This window comes from Eleutherodactylus coqui, chromosome 2, assembly GCF_035609145.1.
Source record: "Eleutherodactylus coqui strain aEleCoq1 chromosome 2, aEleCoq1.hap1, whole genome shotgun sequence".
Lineage (NCBI taxonomy): Eukaryota > Metazoa > Chordata > Amphibia > Anura > Eleutherodactylidae > Eleutherodactylus > Eleutherodactylus coqui.
The window spans coordinates 260,025,658-260,041,591 of record NC_089838.1 but is presented as its reverse complement, the minus strand read 5'-3'; the positions used below and the strand labels follow the sequence as shown (position 1 = coordinate 260,041,591).

General features: G+C 43.6%; 1 protein-coding gene across 2 annotated transcripts in view; it reads left to right on the top strand.

The window, feature by feature from the left end:
• Nucleotides 1-4,501: 4,501 nt before the first annotated feature.
• The window catches only part of ADAMTS17 (ADAM metallopeptidase with thrombospondin type 1 motif 17), a 197,411-nt gene continuing 185,978 nt past the window's right edge, over nt 4,502-15,934 (top strand). For both annotated transcript variants that reach the window (XM_066592863.1, XM_066592862.1), the window contains exons 1-2: nt 4,502-4,761; nt 7,973-8,337. In XM_066592863.1, the coding sequence (XP_066448960.1) occupies nt 4,722-4,761; nt 7,973-8,337 (405 nt within the window). In that variant the 5' untranslated portion in view covers nt 4,502-4,721. The remainder of the gene's footprint in view (nt 4,762-7,972; nt 8,338-15,934) is intronic.

Here is a 15,934-nt window from a genome sequence, read left to right as displayed (position 1 = left end):
GGAGTCAGGAAGGTATTTTTTCGCTTAAAATGAGGAAAATTAGCTTCTACATGTTTTATTTACCTTCCTCTGGATCAACATTGGGGCTGACCTAGATGGACATATGTCTTTTTTTCAGCGTTACACACTGTTACTATATTACTCTCCGATGTAGTCACTCTGTTAGGTATATTGGCCGACTCTCAGCAGCTTTAAGAAAGAACAACCCTTTTTGTGCGTATTTCTGGAGACTTGTGCCCCTGATGTCTCTCCAGATCTACTACTTGCCACCTGTGCAGTGTTACGTGGACAAATGGACAGCCAATGTTAGAGAAGCACAGTGCTGAGCGGACTTTTATCCTGACTAAAAGGAGGCGCCTGTGCATAAAGTCCTCCTCTGTCCCCTGTCCCTCTCTCTGCACTGTAATCAATTACTCAGCAGGTTTCTTCCCTCCTCTGCATGCCGATGGCAGTATGATATCTTCGCTTGTCTTCTTCTGTCGGCTCTGGGTTACAGCAGACAAAAGCAGACAAGTTAAGATATCACATCTGCAGAGGCCTTGGAAGCAGTTGAATAAGTGATTTATGGTGCACCCAGTGTTACCGTGATGATGGGGCTTGTGGGCACTCCTGGCTTAGGGGCCCAGTCGCAATTGTAACCCCTACAGCTATGTCATTGTATTGAGGAACAGAACTCACAAAATGGGCAGATTTACTAATACTGTCTAATAGTTAGATAGTGTAAACCTAGACTAGCCAGGCTTCAAATGCTCTAGTTTATCACAGCGGCGCTTGCTGAATGATACATCTGGCGTATCTTTAGACTGTCTAGTCCAAAGGCCCATTTGCACCAGCCGATGATCGCTAAAAGATCGCTCAAACGATAGTTTAAGTGACAGCTTTCAATGATCATTTTGCATAAACTTTTAAGTAGCTACTCAGCTACTTAACAGCAATTAAAGGGGTTGTCCCGAGGCAGCAAGTGGGTCTATACACTTCTGTATGGCCATAATAATGCACTTTGTAATGTACATTGTGCATTAATTATGAGCCATACAGAAGTTATAAAAAGTTTTTTACTTACCTGCTCCGTTGCTGGCGTCCTCGTTTCCATGGTGCCGACTAATTTTCGCCCTCCGATGGCCAAATTAGCCGCGCTTGCGCAGTCCGGGTCTTCTCCTGTTCTCTATGGGGCTCCGTGTAGCTCCGTGTAGCTCCGCCCCGTCACGTGCCGATTCCAGCCAATCAGGAGGCTGGAATCGGCAATGGACCTCACAGAAGCCCTGCGGTCCATGGAGACAGAGGATCCCGGCGGCCATCTTCAGCAGGTGAGTATGAAGACGCCGGACCGCCGGGATGCAGGTAAGCGCTGTGCGGGTGGTTTTTTTAACCCCTGCATCGGGGTTGTCTCGCGCCGAACGGGGGGGGGGGGTTTAAAAAAAAAAAAAACCGTTTCGGCGCGGGACAACCCCTTTAAGTGTGCAAATGACGCTTTAGCTGAAAGCAGTTAATAGCTTGAGGGCTCGTATCTGCTTTCAGTTCCTTTGTTCTCCACGGGGAAACAATGCTATCAGCACTACCCGTGGAGAACTGCTGATAAGGCTGGACTTTTTAGGTTGGACTGAATTTAACGATCAGCTAGCAGTGCACGATGGGCACACATTTAGATGCAATGATTATCGCTAAAATGATCGCCTTTTAGTGTTTTTTTTTTTTAAGCGTTCACCGGCTGGTGTAAATAGGCCTTAACTTTATACTGCCTATTAGTTGTCTTTGTTTACACCAAAAATTGCACCAAAAGTTTAGTGCAATCTATTAGAGCACAATGCCAGACTTAGATCTAAAAATACATGATATTAGAGCGAACTTTTGGACCTCTCAGAATCCTTCCTCAGGCATAATGAAACAGATGTAAATGGGACATATATATATATATATATATATATATATATATATATATATATATATATATATATATATATATATATATATATATATATATATAAATGTACACACCTGAAAAGGCACAGACATAGCGAGACTAATTTGCACTTACAACAATACCAGACAAGCTGAGCAAATTAGGCTATCTCTGCATGTGTGTACATTTGTGCATGTATATATATCCGGGTGTGTGTATGTATGTGTCTATATATATATATATATATATATATATATATATATATATATATATATACCCCATCCAGATCGGTTTCATTATGCCTGAGGAAGGATCTTGAGAGGTCCGAAAGCTCGCTCTAACATCATGTCATTTTGTTAGCCATTAAAAGCTATCATATCTACAAGGTTACTTGGTTTCTCTTACTGAGAACAATCACACTTTGCTTTATCGGTTAACACTGTACCAAAACCTTTTTTTTTTTGTTGTGTCAAAGTCGCATGAGGTCACAATAACATCACGTGGAGACAGTTGTGTTCTGTTAGTTGAGGGCTCCTTCCCACTGGTGATCGCAATTTTGCTGCGAGAAAATCACAATTTTGCTCATGATATGTCTGAGCGTCAGCGATGCTTTTTTCTCTCTGACAATAAACAATAGGAGTTTCTAATGTTAACAGCGATTTGCACGAAAATCGTAAGTTTGTGCGTTGCGATAAATTGGAGGCTCCATAGGAAAACATGAGAGATTAAAAAAAAACTAAACGCAGAAAGATAGGGCATGCTGCAATTTTTTTTTTTACTCCATCGTATGAGTGAAAACATCGCGAATGGGAATGAGAGCAATGAAAATCATTCGTTTCATAATTCTGCCTTTTCACTCACTCTCGCGTCGCTCAAAAAAACGTGCGATTTTTTGCATGAAAAAACGGAGTGAACATGAATGTTACATACGTGTGCGCTGCATTTTTCATGCATGCTGCCAAGAGAAAGAAGTGACATAAATTGGACCTCTTTGCGGTTTTATTCCCCCCCACCCCAAAAAAAACGGTCTTATATTAATTTTTGTCCCAAAAGAGGTGCTAGGTCTTATTTTCGGGGAATGTCTTAATATACTTACCTACCCTGTTTCCCTGAAAATAAGACATACCCTGAAAATAAGATATAGCATGATTTTCCAGAATTTTTGAGGATGCTTTAAATATAAGCCCTACTCCAAAATAAAGACCTGCTAACAGTTAATTTTAAAAAGTCAATTTAAATAGTGTCCAGGCAGCTATACATGTAAAAATGTTAAACCTTTTTGAACAAAAATTAATATAAGACACTGTCTTATTTTTGGGGAAACACAGTAGCAGTCTTCGTCCGGGGCCTCCCACTGCTCTCCAGAGCTCCGACGTGCTTCTTGCAGTCCTCAGCATTTATTAGCCAATTCATAAATCCCGCCTCCACAATGCGATGGCTGTGATTGGTTCTCGATCGCTGCTCAGCCAATCAATACAAGCAATCCCAGCCATCGCATTGGTTCATCGACCGATACATTGATTGGTTCAGCAGAGCTCAAGAACCAATCAGAGCCATCGCTTCATAGAGGCAGCATTTATGAATGCTGTAACCAGGAAGCGATCTTCTGTGGGTGGCTGAGGACTGCAGGAAGCGGAGAGCAGCAGGAGGACCCGGACCGAGCCATCTAGCTAATTTATATCGTTTTCCCCCCTGTAATGCAACTAGGGCTTATTTTTGGAGTACGGCTTATATTTTGAGCTTCCCCAAATTCAGGGTAGGGCTTATTTTGCAGTTAGGTCTTACTTTTTGGGAAACAGGGTAGTAGCCTGCAAACGAGCGTAGGTGCAAAAACGCTCGCTCTTATGCAACATATTTGCGCAGTGAAGGAACTTTTTTTTGCATGCGTGCCTATGCAAAAACTGTGCAGGTTTGTGCAGGCGCTGCTCGTTGACACGGGCGGGGGAATGACCCGATGTTATGCACAGGACCAGAATTTCACACTATTCGCTATCCGTAGAAAGTGTGCGCCTGAAGGACGCCTTAAGATGTTAGAAAACAACACTTCAAAAAACGCTAAAAAATTAACGGCGCGTTTAAATATACCGAAAAGCCGTAAAATATGTGGATTTGCTGAGGTACAATCCTGTGTGAAGCCTCTGTAGCTCTATCAGTAGTGGAGTGTGCTTCACCTTCCCCACACAGTAATGTCATCTCCAGCTGTTCCCCTCCACAATGATGCAATCCCCGTCCGGCCATTCCCGCCTGCCGCACTATCAGCCTCACACCTGCCGAGCATCTCTTCTCTCACACCTCGCACTCCCCCTAGCGTTCATGTGTGGGTACTGCGCACCAACCACGTGTACTGCAGCAGAGCCCTCCCCCGGCTGTCTCCCTCTCCCAATACCTGCGCTGACAGTCTCCATCCCCGGTCCTGGCCGCTCGGTGATTGGCGCTCTGTGTGCCCGGCGGGCGGGTCGTGAACATCCACTTCAGTTTGTCTGCTGCGGTAATTGCTTTTCCAAAGGTTGAAGACCTGCAAATACCGGGCATTTCACTGCATCGTTTTCACTGCAGCAGGCAAGGACTAGGGGCTGCACACTGCACCCCCCGGCACTACTGTCACTTGTACTGCATTGTATATAAGGTGACTGTATATACTGCAGTACCTGCTGCATTACTGGATTACCTGCTGTACTGGACCCTACATGTATGTTGCATTGCACTACAAGTCACATATCAACCAGTCATTTACTACTAGCTGGGGTGAGCAGCAAGACCTGGGCACCTGGGTATCCCACAGCAGGGGTATAGCCATAGTGAAGTTGGCAGGATCCTTAGGATGCTGGTTCTCAGTTTATTGTACCTCCTGATTGCACCAGGTAAGGAGAAAATGTTACTTTGTTCTCAATAAGTTCCAATATTCTTTATTTGCTTTTTATGACTTTTGTTATTTTTTATTGCAACATTGTATTTTGCAGTTGTGTGCAGCAGATTGTAATTCCTGACATCAGTCTTATATGTATAGTAGACACATGCTATGCCCAATTTCATAGGGCATCACTGGCTTTGGTTATGGGGTGGCATGAAAGAGGGGTGATTATTCAGATGGCAGTTATAAATTTGATGTAAACTATGCAGGGTGTAGTCAAAAACGCTGATCTTAATGCTATATTTCAATACTGGTGATCTATGTTGAAATAAAAATAGCGTACTTGAAATAGCAAGACACTGATGCGGTGTACAATTGGTATGGCACACGGGCCCCGGAGCATGTATTTTTCAATTTTGTATTGTGGCCCTTGTATGAGATGGAGAGTATTGCAAAGTTGAAGAGTATCTTTCTAAGTCCCATGGGACCGCTGCTATAACTGAAGCAAGGAAAGTGTACTCACAGCGGCCTCGTACATGCATGGGACCATTTGACAGTGCAGGGCTGACGCTATCAGCGAAGTGAAGATGCAATGCAAATTACTAGTAAGAGCACGACCCAATCAGAAGACAATGCAGATTTCAGCGTGAACGTGTGGTTGGAATTTAACACAATCGCCTCGTTGACTTGTGTTCATTCCAGGAACACTCAACACGGATTGGTACCTGAATCTCCTTGCGGATGACTTCCTGGATGATATGCTCCTATCGGAGCAGAAGGAGGCCACTTCCATACCGCTTTCCTTATTTCAATCAGAGCAGCGGTCCCACAGGACTTAGAGAGACACGGAATGCGGATATCTGCTCCTCACATACTAGTCTTCAACTTTGCAATTGGGTTTTACTCTCTGTCTCTTACAGGATCCACAATACAAAATTGAAACCCATGTTCTGGGGCCACAGTGGTTTGTGCACCATAGCATCCATGCCTTACTATTCAAGTATACTATTGTTATTAGAGTATAGGACATCACTATTGAGATATAGCGCTGCATCAGTGTTTTTGCTATGTTCTGTATTCATAGATGTTACTGCAGAATATCAGATGTCTGCAAATGATAACCGCATAGGTGCATGCTTACTACCTCTCTATATGTTACCAGGACAGACAGACAGAAAATTCTAATACACCAGCTAGTAATTCTGAATGACCTGATTCCCCTTTACTCTGCGGGCCTCTTCTGGCAGCGAACAGGTTAACGTCACTTTGGCAGCGCAGGCGCGCTGAATATTCCCAGATTCTGGCTTGACGCAGTCCTCCCTCTTCCAGGCATCCTGTCTGTTTGTACTGCTGGACCTTCCAGGTCCCTGCTTGCAGCCAGAGGCTGGAGACTGCCACACATGCACTAGACTTGGGAGTAGTGAAGAACACATCTGGACTGGTTCTGTGAACCACTGTCAGTCTCGAGTAAATTGTAGGAATGTTTCTTAAGAGACTGTAGGATGAGAAAATGTAAAAGTTGATGGACTGATGAGTAAGGTACAGTGCATGTAAGTACAATGTACAATAAGGTTCCCCTTTGTTCAAGGACACATGCGTATCTATTGTGCAGAGTCTCCACTTCTGATGCATGCAAGAAGAAGTGCCTCCAAAAAGTGCAATGCAGGGGGATACACCATTTCTTTACAAGAATAATGTGCATTTGACGGACAGGCTAGACATTTGGTGGTTGCATCATAGCTTGTACGGTACTCCGTGTCATGTGTGATGAATGCAATGCATAGACCGGTATAGAACAGTGCAATAATTGGTGCCCAAGAGATTCCAACTTGGTTCACGGGATTGGTTACAACGGTACAGAATTATCCGGAGACTACTCTAATCAGTTTTGCTCATTGTTGATTGGATCTCGTGTCCTATCTAAGTGCAGGTAGTGTTTGAGTGCTGTCCAGGGTATTGCACATTCCTTTATAGTGAGCGCTACAGTATTGTAATACAATATCTACATTTACAGTATCTATCTGGCACTGACTTTCATCCAACTATTATTACATATAGCCAACGAGAAGCGATTTTTGTGAATGTTATGCATGTATTCAGTCGCATGGCTTTTATCAGTAAGTACAGAACAGATTTACTGTAAGAGGCTCAGCAGTTCTGAGCATTTTGACAGCCGTAAGTTACATCATTGCAGCGCAGACACCTTGCTCACCGTCATGAAGGGTTAAACCTTTCTTCGGAATGCGGATTAAACCTTTTTCCAATTATGTCCAGGCAGGGATCCTGAAAATTAGAGATAAAATAGAATAAGAATTGATGCCGGAACACAACGGCCCATGTTCACTAAAATGTGCTGCTTGTGTGACACATGGTCTTGCAGATTGGTCCACAATAGGTTTGCAGCCAAATTTGACATTCTTGTATTCCAGGGTCTTGTAGCTGAGTGTGGCTTAGTAGGTAAAGCTTTATTCCCCTGTAAAACGGCAGCTGACGTAAAACTGGAGCCCCTCAGGCTTAACCCAGATATCACTGTACCTCTTGCTGTGCATGTGCTATGTGTATAGAGGGGGGGAGTGTTGAGCTGTGTGAAGAGGCCCTTTATATTTTCATAGCTGATGTTTCAACCTGAGCCGATCCTGGCAGGGTCTCCCTTGCTGAACATCATAGTTTCCGTTCATTAGGAGCTGGAGTCCGGCTAGGAGCCGAGTGCTGGGTTCTGCTGCCTGCACAGCTGATTCTGCAGAGGGGCCTTGGCTTCAGTGACCCTCCCAAACAGAGGTGCATAGAGAAAAGGGCGTCACTGGTGGGTCAGCTAAGGATCTTTGGCTTGAATACTAGAGAAAGACCTTGCTTTTATATGCACTGTTGTATTACTGAAATAGCACAATATTAATCAAACAAACAGTAGGCTGGAAAGAAAAATAGTAAACTCAAAGCAAAGCAGCTACAGTACTTGTTACATTGTTTCTATGGAGAGCTTCTTTCCACTGAAGTCTATAGGAGGGGGCTTCCATAGACTTTAAGAAAGTTGCCTCAGATGACCCAGATGTGAGAGTTCCACTAATCATGCTTGAGATGGGAAAACCCCATTACTGTTCTACATGTCTATAATGTACTGGTGATGTAAGATATGTTGATGGATGTAGGCAGTATTTTAACCTGTTAAGCTATTATGTTAACCCGTCTGTCTGAATCATCAAATTCACGTTTTTGTTTTTTAGCTGGATGCTCTGACCCAGCAGTTGAAGTTGTCATTCCACAGTTAATATGGTCTGGAGAGATCCCTCTGCCACTGAGGGGAGATGAGGCAATGTTCACTAACATCCGAAAGCCACGCTCGATTCCCAGAGATACAGCAACCTATCCGGATAATATGTATATCCATCTGCCTGCGTTTGGCAGGGATCTTCATTTGCACCTGCACAGGGTCCATGATTTCCTGGCTTCAGGCTTTGTGGTGGAGGAAAGGACGGATCATGGAGACAAAATCCAAACCAAAATTCCAGAGGAAGAACTTTGTTTCTATGTTGGAGAAGTTCTCAACTATAACAAGTCCTTTGCATCTGTCAGCACATGTTCAGGACTGGTGTGTACCCGTTAATTATTATATGCAAATGCCTCCATTCATGAGAAAAAGAATCCTTACACTCGCATGCTGGTACAATATAGATGGGCACATGATTCAGAGACATTATATGTCCTTTAGAAAACACATTTGTCATTCCCCAGCACAGTTATCATGAGGTCCCTCGATCTGACAATCACAATGATCCCCAGGATTAGTACAGTAAGCAAGGCTGCCAGCGCTGCATTCCACACCATGCCTGCTGCAGCCCTGCTTTGCGCATATTGCGGTGTTGAGTCCTACAAAGGTAGCATTTTGTTATGTGCAAAGTAGGGCTGCAGGCACTGGCGTGACTATAGAGGATGCAGGGGATGCGGTTGCACCCGGGCCCAGGAGCCTTAGGGGGCCCATAAGGCCTCTCTTCTCCATATAAGGAGCCCAGTACTATGAATAAAGCATTATAGCTGGGGGCCCTGCTCCAGGTTTTGCATTGGGGTCCAGGAGCTTCAAGTTACGCCTCTGGCTGCAGGGCGTGTAATATGGCACCCAGCTTTGATAGCTCTGGAATCAAGAACCAACACCAATCCCTACCTGATCTCACATATGGTGCACATTCCCAAATAGATTTTTTGAAGGCCCTTGAGAAAGTCTTCAACTAAAATGTGAGTTTTCAACTATTGGCTGAAGAGAAAGTTTCAGCAGGTTTTGCCATAAAGTTGATATGGCATTAAAAAGTCAGATTGGGGGGGTTGACAGGTTAATCTACAGAGAGTCCAAGGATAGGGTTGCTTGGTTGCATTCCCAGTATAGCTGCAGTTTGTAGGTAAAAATTGCACCACCCTATGGGCTCTGCACCGGCATGAGGCATAATACAGTGTATCAGTTTTCTCCAGAGAGTTTATTTAATAGTATGTGATGATACTTTATAATACAAGTCTGGTACTTATTTAGGCCCCCTGCAGAATCCGGCATTGCTGTGTGCATGGGGACTCCCACAGCAGAATCCGGTTCTGGCAGCAGCGGCATCTGTGTGTACCTGTTCTGTCCGCGTTTTTTCTGTACTGCAGATGGACCCGGCGGCATGCGCAGTACAGATTTTTTTCATCACTTCCTTTTTTTTTTTTTAACCCGCACCGTTGATAGGCGACGACACGGAATCCGCGAGCTGTCCGCAATGTTCATTGCAGACAAGCCGCAGGTCGGATGGCTTCCATTGACTTCAATGGAAGCCGTCCGTATGGAGCATGGTGCAATTTTCTTTTTTCCGTTCCTGAGTGGAAATCGCAATTGATTTCAGCTCGTGTGTAAAAAGCAGCAGATCTCCATAAGAAGTAATGAGCAGTATTTGCTGTGGATTCGCAGTGTGTACGCCGTCCATGGATTCTGCAGCAAATTTTCCTCTGTGTGCAGGAGGTCTTAGTCCCCAGAACCAGTTGTAGGGAATTATGGCAACCTATATGTTGTTCAATTAGAAACGGTGCCCTTAGTACCTGTATGAGTGCATAGAGTGCTGCATTGAGGGAACCTGTTAAGTTCCATAAAGTAAGTCATGGTGCTTATAGGACAGAGAACATGGCGTCTAGGGGGAGTACTTCATATACTTACCTTGCTTCCTGTTCACTCTCTGTCGGCGCTTGCTAAGTGAGCGTGAGTCACGCTCAGACTGTACGTCAACTTTTGGAGGTGACAATGTGTGAATGGGGAGCCGGGTAAGTATAACAAAAAAAAACCAACACACTCTGAGTCCAAGTTCTTTGTCCTATAAGAACCATAACTTACTTTATGGTGCTTTTTGGACATGACCGATTCCTTTTAAAGGGGTTGTGCCTTGAAGACAACCCCTGTCCGTATGACACCAAACCATTGCAAACTACAGTACCGGTCACAACCGCACCCTACGGATCTAGCCAGGAAGCCCTAATACACTGCCATATCTGAGCTCCTATCAGTTACATCCACTTAATGTTCCATATTCACTCACAGCTGTTCTTCACATGGAGGTAGTAACCTCTGAGCTGTTAGTGAAGTACATTTTGAAGACAAGAGTCTGTAGGCTTTTCTTGAAAGTTAATGTTATTTGAATATAGATTCATTGTCACTTACCTGCAATGATGACCTGGTTTACGTCTTTTGAGAGGCGCAGAGGTGGAACTTGAAGCTCCTGGGCCCCATTGCAGAATTTGAAACAGGATTCTCTACCTACCAGGGGTGTAACTATAGGGGTGCAGAAGATGCAGTTACACCCCGGCCCAGGAGCCTTAGGGGGCCAATAAGGTCTCTGTTCCCCATGTAGGAAGCCCAGTATTATGAATAAACCATTATAATTGGAGGTCCTATTATAGATTTTGCATTGGGGCCCAGAATCTTCAAATTACGCCTCTGCTGCCCACCATGTGTCATTTATAATACTGGTGATTTCTTATGTGGCAGAGAGGCCTTCGGGACCCACGGTCACCAGGGTAGAGTGGGGACTGCTACCTCTAAACACCTTATGGAATAGCTACACCCCTCACTATGTTAGTATTACTAAATCAAGTTGTGTATTTTACATGTTGACTACCCACAGAATGGCATGGCAGAACTTTGAAGATGCTTGAGACTCTTTCAGCTAGTGTATCTATCTGAGAACCTACCATGGTTGGTCATGATTGTAAGCACAAGTACTTTTCAGTTGCCTATCTGCTGACCTGCAGCTTGTCCTCCACTTTCCTGAGGTATTGTTGTTTCTGGACTCCAGTTCTCTACCGATGGGAGATCACTTCATCAGAGAGTATGTGCTATAAGACTTAGTGAGGAAGGAACTGAAGAACGGACTATAGAGAAGGAGGAAAAAATTGTATATAAACGCCTAAGGGTAGCTTTATACGTAACTACTATTATGTGAATTATCGCTCAATCGAGCAGATGTATGTGCTAGTTGTTCTGTGTAAGAAAGGCTACCAACAGAGTGCTGAGTCATTTGGTTTAGTTGCAAGTTAGAGATGAGCGAGTATACTCGCTAAAGCACATTACTCGAGCGAGTAGTGCCTTAGCCGAGTATCTCCCCGCTCGTCTCTAAAGATTCGGGGGCCGGCGCGGGTGACAGGTGAGTTGCGGGGGGGATGGTAGAGAGGGAGAGAGAGATCTCCCCGCCCCCCTGGTACTGCAACTAAATCCTGGAATGGAAAGAAAACCAATCATGTATGAGCATTTCCTCATACTGCTCTTTGCATGTTGTGTGGACTACAGATCTGCTGTTTAATTCTTGTTGGCCCCTACAAGAATATTATTGTGTAGATGCTTGGTTTGACAGTTGAGTTGTCAAATGGCTGCAGAGCTGCATTCCTAGCTGTCTTTTTCCTTTCATTTACATTGATCTATGATAACAACAGTATTTATTTATTTATTTTTCAACAAAAGCCATTCTGCACAAAATTTGTAAAAATAGTTTTGTAATGTAGCTTAAATTCTCCTTGAATAAATAAAATCCCTGGCGAATACAATAGGGCATATTTACTTGGACCGGCGTTTCATTCACTTGTGTAGGTAAAGTTTGTGCTAGCACAAGTATGACAAATGTATCAAGAGGAGCAAGATTCTTAACCCTTTCCAATCCAGTTTGTAACCTGGTTTTCCTAGGGGGCTTACTCTTTTTCTGCCTTTACACAACGGCACCATCTGCTGGCTAAAGCCAGTACTGCATGAGGTGACACATTGGATAGGCTCCGACAGCAGAGAGGCTGGCAATCTACAGTAAGAGAACCCCGATGGACGTCTTCTAACATCAGAGCTGTGCAGCCTTAAATCATAATATCTTCAGACGTCAGACAGTGGATTGGAAAGGGTTAATACATTTGTCTCATGTTTGGGCACCTCTGTCAGACTGAAATATGCGCCAGTTGTGAGCGACCTGTTGTAGGTTTCAGTTATAATCTACATTCGTTTCTGACATAATGGACAGTAAATTTGACATGCTGTGCACGACCTTATTTCTTAATTTTTCAGCCCTACTCTGTTTTTTAAAAAGTGGCAGGGATCGGCATAAATGCCCAGAAAGTTACAATTTGGCCAAAATTGCAACTTTTGTTAATGCCACAACTCTGGAACAAGCCAGATAATACATAAGTATTAGGGCAATATTTATAACTTAATTAGTTATTCTGTTAGTAGAACTCTTTTCCCTTTTCATAGTTTTCATAGTAGACAACAGGAAAGGAGGAAATGACCGGTTGCGTTTAATAATTTTTTCCCAGATACCTGAAAGGATAAATCTTTATTCTAATGACTTACTAGGTATAATGGAATCAGCACGGAGTACAGCAGTTATGTGTTCAGGGCTGAGTTTTAGCTAAGCATTCTGTCACCTGGAGCAAAAGCCTCTGTTTGCTGCCGTAAGGTCATTTTATCTAAATACCCTAACCAAGGCAAAAAGGCTTGTTGGCGCTTCCCCTTCCCCCTGGCAACCTGCCACAAGGGGCTCATGCCTTACCAGCCTGTCTTCGGCTAATACCCCTAGTTCAGGGTGAGTAATACCTACTTTTGTCTTAAATTTGTCTTCTATTGTTGAGGAGAAGAAAAGCCTTTGGTGCACAATTAAACTTCGTGTATGTAGTATAAGAAGGCAAGTTGGAAAGAATCTTTTACATCTTTAATAACATCCTTCCTCAACTTAGCATTTAGTATAGTACTTTTTAGGATGAGAGCTCCTAGGGGATGGAGTGCAGCGGCTGGCAAACTAATAGAAGTAATTCTGTAGGTGGCCAATGTTTTACAATCCATGTTCTCAGGCACTCAGAGTTGATCTTCCAGTTTAAGGCCCAATGTCCACGGGTGGACTTGAATTGTGAAATCCACGCGGGGCCCCCGTGCGGATGATCCACAGTTCAAGCCGCCTATAGAGAAACATGGGCTTCCGCAGCTGAATTAAGGCATGCGGATTTGTTTTGTGGACCTAACCTGCACATCCAGTGCAACTTCATCCTTGAAGGCCGCATTTGCAGAATATGCCTTTCTAGGGACAGTTCTGTCTTAATAGAATAGCAACTGCGTTCACTGGCGGTATTGGCAGTGAAACATTTTCTGCACACTATGAAAATCAAACTTTCTCCTACAGTGCTGAAGTTTTCTATCATTTGTTCACCATTGGGGTATCCAATCTCAAAGGGGGTTTCCTACCTATAATAGATGTTTAAGTATATCATTAGGCTATGGCACAACTTACTGATCGGAGTACAAGTAGTTGGATAAAATGAAATAGTCCTTTCTTCACCTTTGTTCAAGGGTTGGACCTACACAACTTTTTTTTATGAACACCTTTAATATCCCCTCCCTTTATATCAGATATTTTATATGTTTGTTACTAATTTAGCGTTATATCTTAAGACAATGTTACAATGAATTATGGTTGTTGCCATTGTTACATGAATGTGTATCCTTTTACTCTGTTACTGAGTCATTCGAGGGCGCTGTACACTTGTCTTTTTGAACTGGAGCTTGGCTGCAGCACAATTGGACTTCTGTTTATCTCCACACCTCGTACTGGAATTAATTACTTTGGTTCTATGAAGCATTGCAGATCGGAAGCTTTCCTAGACAGCGGAGCGATTTAATTGTCTTGATATTTTACCTCTCTGATTCATCCACACCCTGACTAGGTCATCCGAACAGGAATAGTCACAAGGACCCTAGATGAATCTCTGCTGTAGGTCGTTTCTGTGCTTCAAGAGTTTTGTTTTTATAGTAAAACCCGTGTGTGGTTCTTGGCAGGAGTTGTGTGACAAGGAGAAGCCTCTCCTGAGCACTAGGCTCTTGGTGATCCTCTCCCTTTGCTGTGGTTTGCAGGTTTTCGGGGGATCCTCAGTAACCACTCTCTTGTCAACCACGTTAAACTGGCCGCAAAAGAGGGAAGCAGCAAGGATGTAGGCTTGTCAAGGGATATATATTCAGATGAAATGAACATTTATCACCTATATTACGTAGTGGGAAGAATGCCCTGATTGGGCATGACGAGACAATTACTTCTGACTAGTTATTCTTGGTAACATATGAATCTTAGTGCAGATAAATGAGAGAACTAAGAAGTATTAACGGCTATTAAAGGGGTTGTCCTGCGCCGAAACGTTTTTTGTTTTTTTTTCAATAGGCCCCCCGTTCGGCGCGATACAAACCCAATGCATGTGTTAAAAAAAAAAACGTTTAGTACTTACCCGAATCCCCACGCTGCGGCGACTTCTTCCTTACCTTAGCAAGATGGCCGCTGGGATCTTCACCCACGATGCACCGCGGGTCTTCTCCCATGGTGCACCGTGGGCTCTGAGCGGTCCATTGCCGATTCCAGCCTCCTGATTGGCTGGAATCGGCACACGTGACGGGGCGGAGCTGCGAGGACCAGCTCTCCGGCACGAGCGGCCCCATTCACCAGGGAGAAGACCGGACTGCGCAAGCGCGTCTAATCGGGCGATTAGACGCTGAAATTAGACGGCACCATGGAGACGGGGACGCTAGCAACGGAACAGATAAGTGAATAACTTCTGTATGGCTCATAATTAATGCACGATGTACATTACAAAGTGCATTAATATGGCCATACAGAAGTGTATAACCCCACCTGCTTTCGCGGGACAACCCCTTTAACTATTGTGTTGCAGAATTTTTCACCCAATCCTTTTTTTACCTTGGGGCAATTTTAGCCAATCAGTGTTTTTTTTTTTTTGTTTGTATTGCTACTTTTACCGAATGTCTGTCATATTTTCAACCTAAAGCTTTGTAACTTTTTCAGTAGACTGGAATGGGAGGAACCAAGCTTGTCTATCAAGTACAACATTCTTTGATCACTTCTGTACATATACAATAGATACATTCAGAGCCAGATTAAGGTTGATGAAAGCCCCTGAGCAAAACATTTGATGTATGTGGTCCTCCTTGCCCAAATCTATGAAAGCTATGAAGACAGTTGTGTCAGCGCTAAGACTTCAATGAAGATAGTTATTTCTTGGCTGGATAGGATTGTTAAACAGCTATCAAGGAATCCCTGTTTTCTTGGGAGGTTGGGGTTTCAGACATGAGCAGTGTATTCAGTACCCATATACAGTTAAGTTTGTGAAACCTTCAGAATTTTCCATTATTTCTGCTTATATTTGACCAAAAATTACATCAGATTTTCACGCAAATACTAAAAGTAGATAAAGAGAACTAAATCAAACAAATGAGTCAAAAATATTAGACCTGATCACTTATTTTATTGATCTATGATGGCAGGGTCCTGTAATTGTAATCCCTTGGTAGATGGAAAGAGTTTACATTATTAACCCTTTCCAATCCATTTTGTATTCCGGTTTTCCTAGGGGGCATACCCTTTTTCTGCTGTTATACAATGGCGCTACATGCTGGCTAAAGCCAGTACTGCATGACGTAACACATTGGATAGGCTCCGACAGCATAGAGGCTAGCAATATACAGTAAGAGAACCCCGACGGACGGCTTCCAACATCGGAGCTGTACAGCCCTAAATCATAATGTCTTTAGACGTCAGACAGTGGATTGGAGAAGGTTAAAGGTTAAGTTTTAAAAATTCTTTCTTTAGGGGGTCACAGCCGAAAGGTTTTCTGTTTCCTTAGGTGACTTTCAGTTCAATGAATTA